Source organism: Tachyglossus aculeatus, chromosome 20 (assembly GCF_015852505.1).
Source record: "Tachyglossus aculeatus isolate mTacAcu1 chromosome 20, mTacAcu1.pri, whole genome shotgun sequence".
Taxonomy (NCBI): domain Eukaryota; kingdom Metazoa; phylum Chordata; class Mammalia; order Monotremata; family Tachyglossidae; genus Tachyglossus; species Tachyglossus aculeatus.
In genome coordinates this window covers 2,014,867-2,035,888 of record NC_052085.1, presented here as the reverse complement: position 1 = coordinate 2,035,888, position 21,022 = coordinate 2,014,867, and the positions used below count along the sequence as shown (strand labels likewise).

Here is a 21,022-nt window from a genome sequence, read left to right as displayed (position 1 = left end):
TTAAACTTTGTCTCAAACGACAAGAGATGTTGCGTATTCTCACAAACCTGTCTCGTCGTCTCTTTGTTCCAGGGTTTGACTCAGACGGCAAATCTGCAATCCAGGGAGGAATTGATCAAAGTAACTGGAAAGATAGAATGCGAAGGCCCCAACCGTCACCTCTACGACTTTACTGGAAACTTGCGTTTGAATGGGAACAGGTATCCATTTCCCACCAAATCCTAGAATTTCTCCTTGGTGAATACTGGAGATGGTTGACATCGCTTCATGGGGAAAGACTTCCCTCTCCCCTCCTCCTTTTTTTTGTTTGTTTTGCCAAGCTACTTTGGTGGGTTGTGCATTTTTCAGCTTCTGTGTTTGAAAAGCAAATATTTGAAGGTTTGCAATGTTCTAAATGTTCAGCTCAATGTCTGAAGCTCAGTCAATCCCGAGGAGGAAGCTGGAGTCGTGTGCCCTGAGACTCCTGGGCACGGGCTACAATTGGCATGAATTTAACGAAATGCTCCAGATTTTTTTTTCTTCAATAATCAGCAGTCCTTCCCCGGGAAATCTTGGTTTGGGCAAGGACCAAAAGCTAAATACTGCTACTAGTCAGGATCTTCCCAAATTGAAGCCAAAAACATCATGTTCAAAATGGTCTTTTAGGAACAAAGTCGGGTACTCTTAACTTGAAAATACCACCATCATAGGGAAAACAACACTACCTCTTCTATTCTGTCCTATACTACCAGCGCTTAGAACAGTGCTTTGCACATAGTAAGTGCTTAATAAATGCCATCATTATTATAGATTCTATTCTGTATTGAAAAAGGCACAGCATCTAGGTGAAATGAATCCTGCACCCACCTCTTTCACCCCAAGTCCTGTCTGGACTGCCCTCCCTTCATCTTGGCTAAATCCTATGCCTCCCTTCCTTTAAAATTTCACTTTAACTTCATCTAAGCACAAGTGTCCCAGTTACCGCGCTCACTGCTATCTCCCCAGCACAAATATACATCCATGAAAACGTATTCCTCCTTCATTCACGCCCTTTGGGCATCCTTCTATTTCGACTTGCCGCTTATTTTAGGATCGCTCATCTTCTACCATCTGCCTCCTGCTAGCATAGTGTAAGATCCTCTAGGAGTTTATCGGCCTGCATCCCATTTGAAAATCCCAACAGTGCCTGGGTCTGTATGTTTTGCCAAAGTCACAAAACAAATACTGTTGATACTTTGGCCAGAGAGAAGATATACCATTACTAGCGTAACGGTACGTATTGAGCACCTACTGGATGCCATGCACTGTACTAAGCACTTGGGAAACTATAGCAGAAGCGTGACAGGTCCAACCCCTGTCCATAAGGAGCTGACACTCTGGTGAAGGAGTGTTGAATTGGGTATTTGTTACAGTGTCGAGCACTGTAGTAAGCACTGGGTTAGCTACAAGAAAATCAGGTCTCACATGGGACTCTGAGTAGGAGGAAGAACAGGAGAGAATACCAGACCTTGAATAAAAGTTGAGTGGGGCCAAAGGGAATGAGAAGCATCGGCCTAATGGTTAGAGCTCGGGCTTGGGCGTCAGAAGGACCTGGGTTCTAATCCCATCTCTGCCACCTGTCCTTGGGGAAGTCGCTTCATCTCACTGTGCCTGTTACCTTCCCTCTATAATGGGAATTAAGACTGAGTCCCATGAGGGACATAAATTATGCCCAACCTGATTAACCTGTATCTTCCCCAGTGCTTAGTTCAGTGCCTGGCACATAGTAAGTGCCTAACAAAGACCACTATTATTATTATTATTGTAAGTGCTTAGCAAATACCGTAAAAAAGGAAGAGAAGAGCATTTCATCGGAGAGATGGTATGACTTCAGAATCATTTGTGGAGTGCCTCTTCCCTCTGCCCCACCGTGCTTTTAAAGGAATGCTAATTTGTTGTAGAAAAACTTGGTACAATAAGCTTCATTCTTCTATATTTTGAAAGAGTTTATAAGGAATTCCTTGGGAAAAGGTCTCATACTGTATGTAATGATACCTTTGTTTTGGACTGCCTTCACCCCACACGGTGCCCCAGAAACTTCACAACTTCATTTTGTGACTGGCTGGTGTTACCAAGAATGACCTTCATCCTCTTTGGATTAATTTAAGGTTTTTTTATGGTATTTAAATGCTTCCTATGTGCCAGGCACTGTACTGAATGCTGGGGTAGGGGCAGGCTAATCAGGTTAGACATAGTCCATGTCCCTCATGGGGCTCACAGTCTCAATCCCAATTTTACAGATGAGGTAAAGTGAGGCACAGGGAAGTTCCGTGACTTGCCCAAGCTCACACGTGGTAGAGCTGGAATTAGAACCCAGCTCCTCTGACTCCTAGGGGCCCATGCTCTTTCTCTTAGGCCATGATGCTTCTAAGTCGTCAAATATGTTTTAATTTATTGGATTTACATGTTTATAAAGAGGAAAACACATGACCATTTTGAGGAGAAAAGCGGAAAACGGCTTTGGAAGTAATTTAAGTTTTCTCTCGCGTTCTTATTTTCAGTCCAGTGCCGATTGGGCCTGACCAGATCCTTCTAAGAGGTGCACAGCTTAGAAATACTCAGTGGGTGTTCGGAATAGTTGTTTACACAGGACACGACACCAAACTCATGCAGGTAAGAGCTTTGTGTGCAGACAAAGCAACTTCATTTTTGGGGGGCTTGGAAGTGAATTTTTATTTTAGCCCACTGCTTGTTGCTGTGGGTGAGAAGAGCGCCTTTATAGGTAGGTAGCACCCCATCCTGTTTGGCGAGACCTTTCAAGTGAGTTACTTTCCCCTCTCCCACTGTGGGTTTGTAGACTTCTTCAGGGACTGTCCTTGGAAAGATGCATTGGACAGGTATCTAGGACACATGTCCACACGCTGTAGACTTTCCACTAAATGAATGATGATAAACCGAAGTCTGGACTGAAGGCCCACTGGTGTCCACTTAGACCACACTCGTGGGTACAGCCTCACTGTCAACAGCATCGTCTTTGCCCTGAAAGAAAGCTCTACTCCCTAGGCCACACTTTAAAAAAATCAGGCTGATAGCAAAACGTGAGCAGGAATCCCTGAAACAGCAAGATATTTTAAGGAATACTCTCACCGTCTTTCTCTATATCAAATGCTATGTCAGTAGTATTTGAGCATCTACCACAGGCCATCACTTGGCAGAGTACGGGGTTAGAAGGCAAGAACTCCCAAGAAGTGAACAACCTGGGTGGGGGAGACGGGAACAAAATGATTACCAGACCGGAAGAAAGTCTTCAAAAATGTCTGTCTCTGCTTCGATTGTCTCATGGGTCAGGGAGAGATGCCGTTAGGGCTGGCCCTATTGAAAGCACTTTCCGAGAGGCCTGGAGAATTACCCTTTCACTCCTCCTTCGCCCAACCCACTTTCCTCTGATCGTCCCCAAGGGGAGCCTAGTATTCAAGTGAGAAACTCCATGGATTACATTTGGCACTTGGACTATTAAACTACGCGTGGGAAGTACAATGACTGTGGGTGTGCCTAAGAGGTAACATAATAATAATAATAATAATAACATAATAATAAGAATAAGAATAATAAGAACCTTATTCTTACCCTTTAGCCTGTCTGTGGCTGGCTCCCTGCCCTCCCACTTACAATCCTCCAATCAGACTGAACCAGTGGCCATTAGCCTCCTTGATGTACTTAGTGCTGGGGCTTATTTGTGTGTTTTGGTTCTCCCAAAAGACATTCAGAGGGATAAAATTGTGAAATAACTTTCTAAAAAGGAGACCAACTTCTCTGAAACATTTTTGAGTGTCTGTTTTAAAAAGGTACATTATTACTTTACCCCTACGGTCCCCATCCCGACCGCCCGCCTCCGTTCAGAGCTCGGTGAAACCAAATATACAGTTTTGCATGAGCTGTGGGCAATTCTGTAGCTGCTTCTGTAATACTAATGGGGAATTTTACTTTCAAAGCTCATTTAAAGCTACATCTCCGAGTCTTTGTTTCCATTCTGTGCAAGTGTTCATAAAGCTGGAGATTGAGGGTAATTATTGTATATTGTTAAAGATGGAAACTGTCCAGCAACCCAGGTGAAAGATAGCTTTAGTTAACCCTGTTAGCTCGCCTGTTAGCTGGCAAGACTCCAACCCCTGGGAAAGATCAAAAAGTCAATAAATTAATGGTACCAAGGAATGAGGTCATTGGTAAAGTATAGTTTTTCACTCATGCATTCACGGAGTGTTTATTGAAAGTTTGATAAGGCAGTGATGGACTGTCAAATTTACAACATTTGGTAAAAATATTTGGGGCTCTCGTTGGGCGGATCCTGCCACGGGAGCAGCTGGGGGATCAGCGGGGCCGTACAGCGGCAGGGGAATGGATTCATCACAGACCAGCCTTTCCTAATGAATTTCCCGTCTCTGTCTCTAGAGGCTCTTCTTTGCCCAAGAAAGACTTTGAAAGAGAAGTAGAAAGAGGTTTGGAAAATATGGAAGTGAAGTGAAAGGAGGAAAAATGAACTGGTCAGAGAGAAATGCTGCTGACTGTGTATTTAGCAATCAATCAAGGCTATATGTTGAGCACTTACTCTGTGCAGAGCATAATAATAATAATAATAATAATAATAATAATAATAATAGTAATAATGGTATGTAAGTGCTTACACTATGTGCCAAGCACTGTTCTAAGCACTGGCGTAGATAAAAGTTAATCAGGTTGGACACAGACCCTGTCCCACATGGGGCTCACAGTCCCAATCCCATTTTACAGGTGAAGTAACTGAGGCACGGAGAAGTGAAGTGACTTGCCCAAGGTCACACAGCAGACAAGTGGTGGTGCCGGGATTAGAACCCACGACCTCTGACCCCCCCCAAGCCCGTGCTCTTGCGACTAGGCCATAAGCGCTTGGGAAAGTACAGTACAACAGAATTAGCGGACACACGCCCTGCCCATAACGAGCTTTACATTTAGGATTTGGATTCCAAGGGAGTTGCTTGGATTTTTTTTTTTAATTAAGAGGCAAAGGCTGTGGCCAACAATAACTTTTCTGCTTCTTGCCCATGCAATACAGAGCTGAATCTTGGTGGCTTTAGAAGCTAAATCAATCATTTTGATTGAGTGCTTACAGTGTGCAGAACACTGTAGTGAGCATTTGGGAGAGTGCATAAAAGAGCTGGTAGACAAATTCCCTGCCTGTGATCATCCATGTTGTTTGGGAGTGAATTCCTTTCCATTGACGGGATGTTAGCTGGTATCTTCTCCCCAATTTCTCCGAGGCACTGGTTAGGTTGGCAGTCTTCCAGGTGAACTGTGGAAAATGGAAAAGGAATTTCATTTAAGGAGTTGGGACAAGCACTCCCATTGGTCCGAGGGCATCACTTGTCAGACATCTATTGAAGGCCAAATCCAGTCTCCGGCTTCGTGAGTCTTTGGCCGGCTGGTCTGCCCAAACCATGGAGCTCTTGTTTGTGGTCAGTGCTCAAAGTGGGCACTTGCTGCCCTACGGCAGTTTGTAGAGGTCATTTTTCCCTCCAGTCATCATTAGGCCGTCACGGCGGTTTGTGCTTTGGTGCAGAACTCGACGAAAGCGCCTCTGAAGAGATCGAATGTCGAGAAGGTGACCAACGTGCAGATCCTGGTTTTGTTCGGCATCCTCCTGGTCATGGCCTTGGTGAGCTCCGTGGGTGCCCTTCTGTGGAACAGAACGCACGGCCAAGTGAACTGGTATCTCGGCACAACCGGTAAGTACCTCACTGGGTGGAGCCTCTTGGCTCTCGTCGGCTCCCAAAGTACTTGCACGCCACTGCGTGGGGCTTGTTTCTCCCCAGATACTCTTGGGGAGAACAGGAAACATGCCATCTAGTAGGGGAAGTACTAAGTAGCTTCCCAACCGGGATGTTTCTTTCCCGGAATGCGGGCTGAACTGTTTTCTCCCTTAGGGAGCCGCACGGGAGAGAAAGGAGGAAACTGGCAGGATGCCGCAAGGGGCACAGCTGGGTTGCTCCGAAATACGTTCTGCCGATCAAAACTATTTCAATAGGGAGTTTATTTCTTCCTTCCGACTTCCACGGCTGTCAGCCTTCAAACTGTCAAAGCCTTTTTACGTGTCCAACATCAGTGGAAGAATGTGAACTAATCATTCTCCAAGGCAGCTTTCTGTTTTACACCGGAAAACCTTCCCAAGTCTTCAGGGAAGCTGAGGCTAGAATCCGGAAGTTAGGGACTGTCTCTATATGTTGCCAACTTGTACTTCCCAAGCGCTTAGTACAGTGCTCTGCACACAGTAAGCGCTCAATAAATACGATTGATTAATTCTGTATCTACCCAGACTGGGGGGCTTCAGTTTAATCTGGGCTCCTCAACAGCTCACTATCTCTCGGTCCACATTAGAGCCGCCTACCCTGTTTGATTCAGTCCAGTAAAGAGAGAGTGTTGGTTTATTTTGAAAAGGGACTAAAAACCTGGTGAAGACTTGGGGAATTCTGTGTATATTGTATTTAGTTGTAAAGTATGTCAGGCTCTGAGTGATGTAGAGGTTGGGCCTCCGGAAGATAAACATACAGTGTTGAAACAGCTCGGGTAATCGTTACTGGCAGTAGGGAGATAATGATTTGTGGTGACAGCGCTGGTCCCTGCTGCCTCAGCTGGGATGCAGTTTGTCTTGCTAATGAGGGTTTTGGGGTTTTTTTTGGTACAGTGAGGAGTGCATTTGCTCTGATAGGAGACAGGAGTTTCATAGGTCCATTTTTCATTGACTCAGCTTTGACTTTAGCTCTCTTGCCTTTGTGTCCTTTCTAATCACATCCATATTTCTCCACTCCTGTCAGAACAGCATGTCTTCACCTTGACTTTATCTGGAGGGAGAGAGAAGAGTAGGGAAGGGGAGTGAAGTCAAAATAGGCACTATTGTGGAGAGGAGGTTGAAGAGCAGTGAATATAATCACACAAGAAAAGTGCCTGCTTGGGCTGTCAGTCATCAGTTGAATTCATTGTGTGCAAATACTGGGGAGAGCACAGTAGAATGAGCAGACACGATCCCTACCCTCAAGGAGCTTACGGTCTGTAGGGGAGAATGACACTAAGCCCTTTCTGGGATCAGAGAGGTCCAGAGTGAGAGGATTTGAATATTCCCCTTGTGCCTACTGACTTGGCAGGAATCACAGATTCTGCAGATCTCAAAACCATTCAGTGTGATGACCCTGGGTGCCCCTGAATATGGACTGGGTTAGTGCAGATTGTGCAGCTCATGCCTTGCTCTCTCCACAGAGGCGGTCTCCAACAACTTTGGCTACAACCTGCTGACGTTCATCATCTTGTACAACAACCTCATTCCCATCAGTCTGCTGGTCACTCTCGAAGTAGTGAAATTCACCCAGGCCCTTTTCATAAACTGGGTGAGTAGAGCCGGAAATCCCCCAAAAGGGCCAGGGAAGAATTGATCACTTTTCAGTAATTCAGATTTTTCTCCAACTGATGATTGCAGGCTTTCTGGTAACTTTAAGTGCGGGTTCAGCCGGTCGGTGGCATGTATTAAGTGCCTACTAAGTGCTAGACTCTAAGCTGAGCACTTAGAGTACAGCAGTAGCAAGACCTATGTGCCCTGCCCTCAATGTACCTTGAGTCTAACGGGGAGTGTATTGGTCTCAAACTTCTCCCGTGATCTGGCAACACTGGTTATGGTCACAGACACGAAAGCTTAGTTTGGTGGGCCAGGGATGCAGGTATTCAGTAGCCTTCCCCCGTAGCCAATTAAGCCCAGAGGATGGGCAGATAACGATGGAGAAGCGGCACCTTGAGAATCAAGAGTCTAATGGGGAAGTCAGGGTCTGGCCCCTTGGCCAAAAAGTTTTAAAATAGAAGGATAAGGTCCCTGTCCATGACTGCCTCGCAAGTGAAGCAGTGTGGTGCAGTGGATAGAGCTTGGGCCTGGGGGTTAGTTGGACCTGGGTTCTAATCCTAACTCTGCCACTTGTCTACTGTGGGACCTCAGTCACTTTAACATCTCTGTGCCTCGGTTTTCTCATCTGTGAAACGGGGATTAGGACCGTAAGCACCTTGTGCTCTGCTTCTGGTGTACTCTCCTAAGTGCTCAATACAAGGCGCTTGGCACCCAATTGGTGCTCAGTCTGTTACCACTGAGGAGTGAGAAGACCTTGATATGTTCAGAATAGAATTATCGTGGCCTCCCTAGTGAACTAATGGACTTTCCACGGTATACTGAGCCTGGGTATTTTATACTGAGCTGTTTTGACCATCCCACAAAGTGGAAAAAAAATCCATTTAAGTTGCAGTGGCTCAGTCTCTTGGGGGTTCTGAACGGATTCCATCAGGAATCCCCAACATTTGATGTAAAGGGCGTCGGGCCACTTGATTCCCGGATCCTTTATCCAGCATGCTTGGTGCCACCAGCCGTTTTACTGAAGGATCAAACGCTCCCGTAAGTCTTGAAAATCTAAACTCAGAATCAAAGCTGGGCTTAGTCGGTGTTTATTTTTCTTTCAGGACATGGATATGTATTATATAGAAAACGATACTCCAGCAATGGCCAGGACGTCAAACCTTAACGAAGAGCTCGGACAGGTGAGAGCATATTTTCGAGTTTAACACAGGTGTTTTGGGCCCAGGAGGAATTATTTGAGTGAATGAGTGGTTGTCTCCATATCCTTTCAAAAAAAAAAAAATGGTGCTATTTGGCTCTCGCTGACTCCTGGAAAAATGCTTTAGGTTAGCTAATATGTCATTAGGGTCCAAAATTTTCTTTAAACATATCCATTTTAATCGTTATCTGCAATGTCTGATTCCAGCGCGTTGAGTCTTGAGCTTTTTAGTTCAAATTGGCTTATTTAATCATAATTTGGGCAGTATCCAGGAAGCCAGAGAAGTGATGTTTCCCTGCTTTTCCCCAGATTTGAGATGCTGTCAGCTGAGGGTTTTACTATCACATAGTCAACTTGTTTTGTAGTCACAAGATCCCGGAGAGATGGGGAGCAGAAGGTAGTAGAAGCCCAATTTTACAGATGAAACTGAGGCCCAAAGTTTATGTGATTTTGTTCTGAGGCATTCAGTTAGCCAGCAGCAGAGCTGTGACGCGACTTATATTCTTCCCTTCAGGCTACCCTGCCTCCTGGGTATAAATTATCTGGAGTCATGGCAGGGTCTTTAAATCATTTTTTAATGATTTAATTTTCTTTCATTTCAAAACAGTGTTGTTCCTGGTATAATGGAAATACCAGATGTTCTGAACTCTGATTCTGTGGCTTAACTGTATCACATGAATCTTTGCTAATTACATCTTTTATTGGACTGGACATTTTTCTTTTTAGGTCAAATATCTGTTTTCCGATAAAACCGGAACACTCACCTGCAACATTATGAATTTCAAGAAATGCAGCATTGCTGGAGTAACCTATGGGTAAGTGTAGCTTCTGTCAGCCCACTCGACTTTTGGTGATGTTGACTTCCCACTCAGTTCAGTCCTCCTGTTTGCATGGCAGCTTGGAGGGAAAATCCTAAGAAACCCTTTCTTTTGGAAATTAAGCTACAGACCCCTCTTATACAACAGAGAGAACATTTAGGTGTGGGAAAGTGTTGGCTGAAATGTGTTTTTCTTGGACGTTTACCAGGAGTGTCAGAGGCTGAAGCTAAATTTTGTTTTGCTCTAAGAAATCCTTATTGGCAAAATGTTGGATTATATGTGACGTCTGTGCTGTTTTTAAATGGATTTTTTTTAACCTAAAATGAAAGGGATCTAAATGTAACAGCTTTGAAATAATAATAGTAGTAGTTAAGCGCTTTACTATGTGCCAGGCACCATTCTAAGCACTGGGATGGATACAAGCAAATTGGGTCGGACACAGTCCCGGTCCCATATGGGGCTCACAGTCTCAATCCCCATTTTACAGATGAGGTAACAGGCCCAGAGAAGTTAAGTGACTTGCCCAAGGTCACACAGCAGACGAGTGGTGGACCCGGGATTAGAACCCAGGCTCTTCTGGTTCCCGGGCCCGTGCTCTGTTTCCAAAAAGGTCACACACTTTAAGGTTCTGTACCTGATCCGAAGGGATTTGTAGAGGAAGTGATGATCGGAAAACTGCTCAGACTACTTGGACAGACGACCGTCCCTGGAAACTCCTGTGTCCGCAGCAATATGGGGGAGGCCTGACGCCTGCTCACTTGACCCTCAGCCTGGCCGCCTGGAGTGGAGGGAAATGAATTGGAGGAACTGGTGATCTGCTAGTCCCCACTCAAATTGCCTCTTCTCTCCAAATAGGTTGCAGAAGGGAAAGGTAGAGTAGGGAAGACCTACTCCTTTCTCCACCTGCCCCAGCAATAATAATAATGATGGTATTTGTTAAGCGCTTACTATGTGCAAGGCACTGTTCTAAGCGCTGGGGGGATACAAGGTGATCAGTTTGTCCCACATGGGGCTCACAGTCTTAATCCCCATTTTACAGATGAGGGAACTGAGGCACAGAGAAGTGAAGTGACTTGCCCTGTAGCCAAACGGCCACTTTCGGCAGCAGGCAAAATGGGTGCCCCATCCGGCTTGTTTGAGCCGCTCCTGTGGCAGTGCGTACCGTTTCTGGGAAGAAGGAGAATCCCCGGTCCCTGGCCTGGAAGAGCCCTCTCGGTTTAATGCCATGCAGGGCCTGTGGCATTTCCGGGCAGCATGGGGAGGCTGAGTGGTGACAGCAGCTTTTTAGTGCCTCAGTTGGAGACTAGGACTCTCCTGGGCCCAGGGTACATCATCATCATCATCAATCGTATTTATTGAGCGCTTACTATGTGCAGAGCACTGTACTAAGCGCTTGGGAAGTACAAATTGGCAACATATACAGTCCCTACCCAACAGTGGGTACATGAGGGTCAGGAACACGGGACCAGGGTGTGTGGCTTCAGCTGACCACGTGGCCTCTCTGTGCAGAGCTGCCAGTGGGCAAGTGGCTCACCCAGTAGCTTGAGGAGGATGCCAGGCAGCCCCAGTTAGTCAGCAAATGGCTTTCCTAAATGACTGATCAATCAATCAATCAATCAATCGTATTTATTGAGCGCTTACTGTGTGCAGAGCACTGTACTAAGCGCTTGGGAAGTACAAGTTGGCAACATATAGAGACAGTCCCTACCCAACAGTGGGCTCTCAGTCTAAAAGGGGGAGACAGAGAAGAAAACCGAACTTACTAACAAAATAAAATAAATAGAATAGATATGTACAAGTAAAATAAATAGAGTAATAAATATGTACTAACATATATACATATATACAGGTGCTGTGGGGAAGGGAAGGAGGTAAGTCATGAGTTCGAATCCTGACTCCGCCACGTCTGCTGTGTGACCTTGGGCGAGTCACTTAACTTATCTGAGCCTCAGTTACCTCATCTGTAAAATGGGGATTAATCAGTCAATCAATCAATCGTATTTATTGAGCGCTTATTGTGTGCAGAGCACTGTACTAAGCGCTTGGGAAGTACAGTTTGGCAACATAGAAAGACAGTCCCTACCCAACAGTGGGCTCACAGTCTAAAAGGGGGAGACAGGGAACAAAACCAAACATACTAACAAAATAAAATAAATAGAATAGATATGTACAAGTAAAATAAATAGAGTAATAAATATTTTAGACTGTGAGCCCACTGTTGGGTAGGGACTGTCTCTATATGTTGCCAATTTGTACTTCCCAAGCGCTTAGTACAGTGCTCTGCACATAGTAAGCGCTCAATAAATACGACTGATGATGATGTACAAACATATATACATATATACAGGTGCTGTGGGGAAGGGAAGAAGGTAAGATGGGGGGGATGGAGAGGGGGATGAGGGAAATGGAAATGGGCTCATTTCTCTCAGGTACGAGTATCCCGAGAAACCCTTTGCAATTTCAGAAATTATTCTTTCTGGTCCTTTCTCGTCTCATAATGTTCTCTTCCTTTTGATCACATACTCTTAAAACACGCATGTGTTTTTTTGCCTTTCCTCACAGCCACTTCCCAGAACTGGTAAGAGAGCGCTCCTCTGAAGACTTCAGGTAAAGAGATTCGGTGTTCTTTCCGTTGTTTATTGTCATTAAGCCTTCCTAGAATCATGGGCTTTTTCCCCCCACCCAATAGCTGTAAATGGAAATGGAAGATGTCTTCGTATTGCTGTTCGAAAATGGACAAAATGAGCTAGCTCTCTATCCCAGAGGGGCAGGATGGGAGGAGACGAGATTCGGGGCCGACGTCTGTTGAGTCGCACGTCATTTGGACGACAGTGGAGGCCACTGATAATGGGATCGTCCTTTTTGGAAAATGGAGGCTGTGGGTCAGTGACCGTCACGGTCATCGCGGCCTTGAGTGGAATGATCCCGCTGGCAACCCATCGACCAAGGACAGTGGGTCACATAGGGTTAGGAGTCCAGTCTGTTGGGGCTCTGTGGGGTTATATATTTTAATTATTTATATTGATGCCTGCCTCCCCCTCTACACTGTGGACAGGGAATGTGTCTGCCAACTCGGTTTTATTGTACTCTCCCAAATACTTAGTACATCGTAAGGGCTCAATAAATGCCATTAATCATGATAATGGGTTTGGAGAAGGGCTGAGGGCTTTTCTTACTGAAGTCCCGACTCTTAAACAGAAGAACTGCTCTGCCGCTGGAGCAGGTGCAGCGGGAGGCTTTTCTGAAGGACTCAACTGACGCGCGTGTGCCTTTACGTGCAGTATTGGAGCCGTTATGTCAAAGTGTTCTCTGTTACCTTGCAGTCAGCTCTCACCTCCTACTAGTGAATCCTGCGAATTCGATGACCCAAGATTGTTGCAGAACATTGAAAATGATCACGTAAGTAAATATTTGGATGCCAGGTTTAATTTTCAATGCTGTTTGTGCTGAAATGCAATAATAATGATTATGGCATTAAGTGCTTACTGTGGCTAAGTGCTGGAGTAGCTCATCATCTTCAAGGGTATTTATTTAGTGTGCTGTGCGCAGACCATTGCTAAACCCGTGGGAGAATACAATACAACAGAATTGGTAGGTATGGAGATACAAGATTATGAACCCATACACAGTCCCGACCCGGCTCACAATCTATCGTATCTCCATTTTACAGATGAGATGGAGGCCCAGAGAGGTTTAGGTGACTATCCCGTGGTCAAGCAGTAAGGTAGTTCCCCAAACTGGGTCTCCTGATGCCCAGCCCAGTGTTCTTTCCATTAGGCCAAAACCCACTAAAATAGCACATTTATAGTTTATTTTCCTCCACATGTATAAGATGTATATTTAAACTTTATATAGATATCTGTATATACAGCTGTTTCATTCTCATGTGTCTGTTCTCCCCCCAGCTTGTTCTGTCTGTAAATCAGTTTTGCTTTGGAATACTACTTGAGGGACATATCCTGCTATTAGTCTATTTTTCCATGCACCTAATAGATCTAGTTCTCAGTAAGCACTCAGTAAATACCATGGATTGATAGGATACCCAGACCACAGACCTACAAGGCACCCACAGTTACGCAATGGCAGGTCAAAATCAAGCCAACCAATGAAACTGAGCAGGAGAGTACCTTGCTTGGAAAACCAAAGTTTGAATACTATGGGCCATTCCCCTCTATTCAGAATTCTTTCAAGGTGGCAGGGGGTTCATGGAGGATTAGGATGGAGTAGGATTTGTTGAACTTGGCTGTATAGAGGAGATTTGTCTGTGGGAAGCAGCGTGGCTCAGTGGAAAGAGCCACGGGCTTTGGAGTCAGGTCATGGGTTCGAATCCCGGCTCCTCCAGTTGTCACCTCTGTGACTCTGGGCAAGTCACTTCACTTCTCTGGGTCTCAGTGACCTCATCTGGAAAATAGGGACTGAGACAGTGAGCCCCCCGTGGGACAACCTGATCACCTTGTAACCTCCCCAACGCTTAGAACAGTGCTTTGCACATAGTGCTTAATAAATGCCATTATTATTATTATTATTATTTGTGACTGGGGGACACGACGGGATAGAAAATCTGTTTGTAGTGCATCAAGGAGAGAGTTGGTGGAGAGGGAGTGCAGGCAGTGGGTGTGTACAGTTTGTTCAAGGATTTTGGACAGGAGTGGGTCCTTCCCTTCCCCACAGCATGTGTATATATGTATATATGTTTGTACATATTCATTACTCTATTTATTTTACTTGTACATATCTATTCTATTTATTTTATTTTGTTAGTATGTTTGGTTTTGTTCTCTGTCACCCCCTTTTAGACTGTGAGCCCACTGTTGGGTAGGGACTGTCTCTATATGTTGCCAACTTGGACTTCCCAAGCGCTTAGTACAGTGCTCTGCACACAGTAAGCGCTCAATAAATACGATTGATTGATTGATTGATTTGGGAGAGCTGCAGTGGTATCCAGAAAGGGAATTAGAGAATAGGGGAGATGAGCATGTTTAGAGCTAGAAAGGAAAGAGCGCGCTCTCTCTCTCTCTCTCTCTCTCTCTCTCTCTCTCTCTCTCTCTCTCTCTCTCTCTCTCTCTCTCTCCCTCTCCCCCCCCCCTCCCCCCCTCCCCCCATGAAAAGGGAAGGAAGGAGAATGGAATATTGTTCATTTTGAGGTGGTGCTGCCTACATGCAGTTCGTAACATAGATTCAGAGATATCTTTGAGAGAACCCTAACCCTCCAATTTCCAGAATACCTGAAATCTGTGATGGGGCTGGGGCTGAAATAGTTCTTTCAAGTGTATGAATTGATTTCACACTCAGAGAGGGGATCTGTCTTCTTTTGCCTCAGGAATAATCTTGCCTAAGTATGCCCGGGTTGTGTCTGCTTGGCCCCACAGGCTAAAAATTAAAGCACGTTTAAAACAAGAGCCTGGACTTCTTCCCCGGGGACCTCTTTCCATCTGCTGGAGAATTTTCCTCTGCCTGTGGTCATCATCTCTAATCTTCTGAGTCGTCTTGCAACTGTTTTTTAAAGTTTAAATTTGGGCAGGTGGCCAATCCAGAGTTTGGCTCCAAGTCAGAGAACCAACCCCATGAAAAATTTTAAGGCAGGGGGGGAATAACTCACTTGGTCCCTTGACATCATTCCCAAGCGGCTATTTCCAATATGCAGAAATAAACGGCAGGAGCTCGGCAGAAAGTTTGCAGAGGAAGAAAGTATGCCAATTGTTCCTGCCTTCTGTGGGGTTCTCGGGGCCAACCCATTCCTGATGCGCAGGTAACGGCTCTGAGGTTCTGCAGTGCAACCTAGAAGCAGTGTACAGGAATAACACTACTTTATGCAGACACTGTTGCACACAATGCCCAACTTTTGTTTTTCTCATCAATTCTGAAGCTGCCGTACAAACGCACGTGGTTGCTCATAACAGACCCCGGGTATGTATGAGGAAGACATCTGCTCAGACGTTTGCAAGCTCTCCACATCCCCCAGTTTTCAGAACAACTCGGTCCTTCACCCTCCCTCACCTCTGGGGTTTCGTTTCCTTTCCCTCTTTCTCAATCTTACTTGGGTCACTGGAACCATTGTGCAAACCGGGACACCATCCAGGCACTCTGAACCTGAGGGAGGGCCCCCATCTGACATCTTTCCTCCCCTTAGCTCGCATCTGCAATGCAGCCACTGCAGCACTTAGGAAGTGAGGTATCAGTGCTGAGTTAGTTTTCCAGTGCCTGTGGTCAACCACAAACTTTATTTGGCCCGGCCCACTCGTAGTCCTCTCAGTCCCTTCTTTCATCCAGCCTTTTGAGTCCTCTCCTTCACGCGTCCTTGCCGACTCCTTTCTTGGCATCCAGCTGGCCCTATCCACTCTGGCCACTTCCTCTTGTCCCGCTTATTCTTTACTGTACCCCCTTGTCCACCACCAAAATCCTTTGCTTCTGCTTTCTTACGTTCCTTTCGGGTATTCGGAAATGAGAAATTAATGCTTCTTGTTGGGGAAAATGATACTCTTGGGAGTAACCTCCAGGAAGAACTTAAAATATATTTATTATTATGAATAGAAACAAAATAGATTATACTAATGTGAGTCAGGTGTTTCAAACGAATAATTATTTACCAGTTAGTTTCTGCTGTTCTGCTTCTTACTCCTGTATTTCCTGACTGCCTCTTCTGGAACTTTCTGAAATCAAGGCCTTCAAGTCCCATCTGGACATGACTTGGAGCCAGACTTGGGAATTTTGAGGCAGTTTTGGGTGACACTTCCAAACTGTCATTATTTAATAATAATAATTGTGGTACTTAAGTGCTTAATATGTGACAAGCACTGTTCAGTGTACTGGAGTAGACACAAGGTAATCAGGTTGACTTCAGTCAATTGTGGTATAATAATGATGGCATTTATTAAGCGCTTACTATATGGAAAGCACTGTTCTAAGCGCTGAGGAGGTTACAAGGTGAACAGGTTGTCCCACGGGGGGCTCACAGTCTTAATCCCCATTTTACAGATGAGGTAAACGAGGCCCAGAGAAGTGAAGTGACTTGCCCAAAGTCACACAGCTAACAAGTGGTGGACCTGGGATTTGAACCCATGACCTCTGACTCCAATCAGTCAATCAATCAATCAATCGTATTTATTGAGCGCTTACTGTGTGCAGAGCACTATACTAAGCGCTTGGGCAAAGCCCGTGCTCTTTCCACTGAGCCACGCTGCTTCTCTTTTTTTTTAAAAAAAGAGAATATTTGTTAAGCACTTACTGTGTGGCAGGCACGGCACTAAACACTGTGGCGGATACAGACACATTGGGTTGGACACAGTCCCTGTCCCACATGGGGCTACAGTCTTAATCGTCATTTTACAGATGTGGTAACTGAGGCACAGAGAAGTTAAATGACTAGCCCACGGTCACACAGCAGACACGTGGTGGAGGTGGGATTATTTACAAATTAGAATATTGGTAATGTAAATGAAATCAGAATATCCTCAGGTGACAATCTTGGCCCTGTTCATTCATTCTCCACCCACACTGGTGTGGCACTTCCTTTCCCTGTAGCCTCTGTACTAATTTCGTGCTCTGAACACCCACCCGTGTCTGGTACGTCGCCCTTAGGTTACCCCATCCGGCAGGGCCTCTGGTCCTGCTTTAATCACTTACTGACCATTTAGTGTTCTCCATTTTTTGTTTGCTAGGCCGGAGTGTTGTGTCAGAACTGTAAAACAAGGAGACAGTTGGCAGCTGTGCAGAAGGGTTGAACCGATAAGAAAGGCCAAGCTGTTCTGTTATCTGTGACTGTGAAATTGGTAGATTGCTGGGTAATCCATCAGGCCATGGAAACAATAACAACAAATGAAACTGGCGGCATGGCATGAGAAATGGGGTTGAGAGGCCTGTGAGTCAGGAGGTGGGGATACGGTCCACCCACTCGCCCAAGCACCACTGGGCAACTAGCCAGAGGTGATCCCAAGTGGATCGCAAAAGTGGAAACCGATACCGAAATGAAAATCCAACCAACTGAATTTGGGAGAGGTAATAAATCAATGGTATTTACTGAGAGCTTACTGTAAGCGGGGCCCTGTGCTAAGCTCTTGGGAGAGTACAGATTTAGCAGACATGTTCCCTGCCCGTAACAAGCTTACAGTCCAGAAATCTGTTCTTCTCACTGTTCCAGCCTCTAAAGGAGGAAAACAACCCAGAAGAGAGATGTAGTATCCGGCAGATTCTTTTTGGGGGAAGGTTAAAAAAAAAAAATAATGATGATAAACCCAGTTCCAGTCTTTGAAGATGGCTGTTCCTTAAAGCTTCTAAAGTGCTAACTAAATTCCCCAATTACAGTCTCCGTTCATGAGGCTCACATATATCAAACTAATCCTATAAAACATTTATCCACCTGTTGGTCTCTGTCAGAGCTGTGCTACGTTCACGTTTCAAATGGTCAGTTTTTGCATGTAAATTCCTCAGTTGATGGGCTACTTTGGACCACCTATGATTGAGCTCTAGCTAATGAACTCTGTGGCTGTAGAAAGACATCCTGAGGCTCTTGTTTTCCTGTGATTGGGGTTCAGGAGAGACTTTTTTTTCTTTCCCCCACAGTGCAAATCATCATCATCATCATCAATCGTATTTATTGAGCGCTTACTATGTGCAGAGCACCGTACTAAGCGCTTGGGAAGTACAAATTGGCAACATATAGAGACAGTCCCTACCCAACCCAACCCTACCCTACATTGGGCTCACAGTCTAAAATCTGATTCACCAATGGGGCTTACAAGGACAGTAGTGGAAATCTGGTATCAATCAGTGGTATTCATTGAGGACTGTACTAAATGCTTGGGAGAGTACAGTATAACAGAATTAGCAGACATATTCCCTGCCCATTACGAGCTTACGGTCTAGAGATATTTGTCTGTAAAGTTCAGCGGCGAGAAAATGGCATTTACTTCTATTGAACTCTCCCAAGTTCTTAAAACGGTGCTGTGTTCCCAGTCAGTGCTCCGTAAATACGGTTGATTGACTAGTATGCCCTGGGCCCATTTACTCCTTCTCTCGTGGGGGTGTTTGAACTCCTCTATTAGACAAAAGCAGTTATTGAACTCCTGGATGAGCCTGGATGATGAAAACAAGTTTAATTACAATTCCCAAAACAGTAATTGTCACTGCCACATTCCGTCAGATTTCACAAACCCCTCTGTGTTCCTGCTGCTTATTGGCCCTGCCTGTGGTGGTTTGGCGGTTTGGTTGCCCCTTCAGGATGTGCTGTGCTGGAGGGATCGGCATTGGTGCCGGGGCACCGCTCTGTGCATGTTCTTAATAATAATAACGAGAATTAATAACGATCGTACTTTTGAGGTGCTTACTATGTGCTAAGCAGTTGTACAAAGCACTGGGGTAGATACAAGTTAATCAGGTTGGAAACAGCCCCTGTGCCACATGGGGCTCACAGTCTAGGTAGGATTGAATCCCCATTTTACAGATGGGGTATCTGAAGCACAGAGAAGTTAAGTGACTTGCGTGAAGCCAAAACTCAAAAAAAGACATCAGTGTATCTGTATCCTGGGACACTAATCTGGTAAAATGGTTTGTGTGTCTGTTTAGCCGACAGCTGCCTGTATACAGGAGTTCCTCACTCTCTTAGCAGTCTGCCATACAGTAGTCCCCGAAAGAGCTGGAAGCACCATAATCTACCAGGCCTCTTCCCCAGGTGAGGAGTTGTTCTTCTTTATCCTGCCTTCTCAGGCCTCAATTCTTTGGCCACGGCCAGAGTTGACGAGGGGATGATTGGGCCGCGGGTGGGGAGAGAAGCAGGGGACGATGGGGACCGGAGCATCCTGATTCCTTTTTCTGGCGTCTTCTTGACCATCGATTTGTGGCACTGGTGAAGGTAGGGTATAGGAGAGGCTTTCTGCTTCCTCCTCTTCCTCCATCCCTGTCACAGATGAGCAAGGAAGTCCAAATAACATGCAGCCCTGGTGGGAGAGGAGCATTCCACCAGGAAACAGTCGGAGTTGGTGAGAGACCAGAACCAATCCCCACAGGGATAGGGAAGAAGAGGCCCATTTTAGAGGGGCCCAGGAACTTTCAGCTTGTAAGGGCACTGTTAACTAAATTGCCTTCCCGGAAACTTGGCACATAGTGGCCTCTCAGCTGCTTCTAGTTGCTTCTAGACTGTGAGCCCGCTGTTGGGTAGGGACTGTCTCTATGTGTTGCCGACTTGTACTTCCCAAGCGCTTAGTACAGTGCTCTGCACACAGTAAGCGCTCAATAAATACGATTGATTGATTCTGTTCCTCCTCTCTCCGCTGCGCAAAGTCAGCAGCTTCCAGACTGTGGGAGGTTTTGGGTTTCTAGACTGGGAGCCCACTCTTCTAGACTGTGAGCCCACTGTTGGGTAGGGACTGCCTCTATATGTTGCCAACTTGTACTTCCCAAGTGCTTAGTACAGTGCTCTGCACACAGTAAACACTCAATAAAGACGATTGATTGATTTGGGAGATGGGGAGAGTCTTCCATCAGGACAGTGCTCATTTCAATCAATCAATCAGTGGTATTTATTGAGTGCTTACTATGTGCAGAGCACTGTATTAAGAGCTTGGGAGGGTACACTACAACAGAAACAGACATGTTCATTCATTCATTCAGTTGTATTTATTGAGCACTTACTGTGTGCAGAGCACTGTACTAAGCTCTTGGGAAGTACAAGTTGGCAACAAATAGAGACGGTCCCTACCCAACAGCGGGCTCACAGTCTAGAAAGGGGAGACACAAAACAAAACATATAAACCAAATAAAATAAATAGAATAAATATGTACAAGTAAAACAGAGTAATATTCATTCATTTTCATTCATTCAATCATATTTATTGAGCGCTTACTATGTGCAGAGCACTGTACTAAGTGCTTGGGAAGTACAAGTTGGCAACAGATAGAGACGGTCCCTACCCAACAGGGGGCTCACAGTCTAGAAGGGGGAGACAGAGAACAAAACAAAACATATTAACAAAGTAAAATAAATAGAATAAATATGTACAAGTAAAATAGAGTAATATTCATTCATTTTCATTCATTCAATTGTATTTATTGAGCGCTTGCTGTGTGCAGAGCACTGTACTAAGCGCTTGGAAAGTACAGGTCGGCAACGTATAGAGACGGTCCTTACCCAACAGTGGGCTCACAGTCTAGAAGGGGGAGACGGAGAACAAAACATATTAACAAAATAAAATAAATGGAATAAATATGTGCAAATAAAATAAATAAATGGAGTAATAAATAATACTATGTAATAAATATGTAATAGTAATGGAATAAATATGTTCAAATAAAATAAATAAATAGAATAATAAATAATACTATGTAATAAATATGTAATAGTAATAAATAAATACATACATACATAAATGAATAGTAATAAATATGTACAAACATATATACAGGTGTATATACATGTCCCCTGCTTACAGTCTAGAGAATGAGACAAACATTAATATGAATAAATAGTCTCAAGACCTTAAGCTATCTCTTTCTTTTTTTACAGATGAAGGGGCTTTAGTGAAAGGAGCCAAGAAACTTGGGTTTGTCTTTACAGGAAGAACTCCGCATTCCGTCATCATTGAAGCAGTAAGTAAAGGCCTGGTGAACGCTTAAAAACAAAAAAAAAGCTATGTCTAC

The 21,022-nt window shown here is 44.9% G+C and overlaps 1 protein-coding gene across 1 annotated transcript in view; it reads left to right on the top strand.

Annotated features, from left to right (window-relative positions):
- Positions 1 to 21,022, top strand: part of ATP8A2 (ATPase phospholipid transporting 8A2) — a 333,778-nt gene that overhangs the window by 76,411 nt on the left and 236,345 nt on the right. Inside the window, exons 9-18 of the mRNA XM_038762117.1 lie at positions 73 to 200; positions 2,520 to 2,631; positions 5,552 to 5,717; positions 7,243 to 7,370; positions 8,479 to 8,556; positions 9,300 to 9,388; positions 11,954 to 11,998; positions 12,715 to 12,790; positions 18,953 to 19,058; positions 20,889 to 20,971. Of these exons, the coding sequence (XP_038618045.1) occupies positions 73 to 200; positions 2,520 to 2,631; positions 5,552 to 5,717; positions 7,243 to 7,370; positions 8,479 to 8,556; positions 9,300 to 9,388; positions 11,954 to 11,998; positions 12,715 to 12,790; positions 18,953 to 19,058; positions 20,889 to 20,971 (1,011 nt within the window). The remainder of the gene's footprint in view (positions 1 to 72; positions 201 to 2,519; positions 2,632 to 5,551; positions 5,718 to 7,242; positions 7,371 to 8,478; positions 8,557 to 9,299; positions 9,389 to 11,953; positions 11,999 to 12,714; positions 12,791 to 18,952; positions 19,059 to 20,888; positions 20,972 to 21,022) is intronic.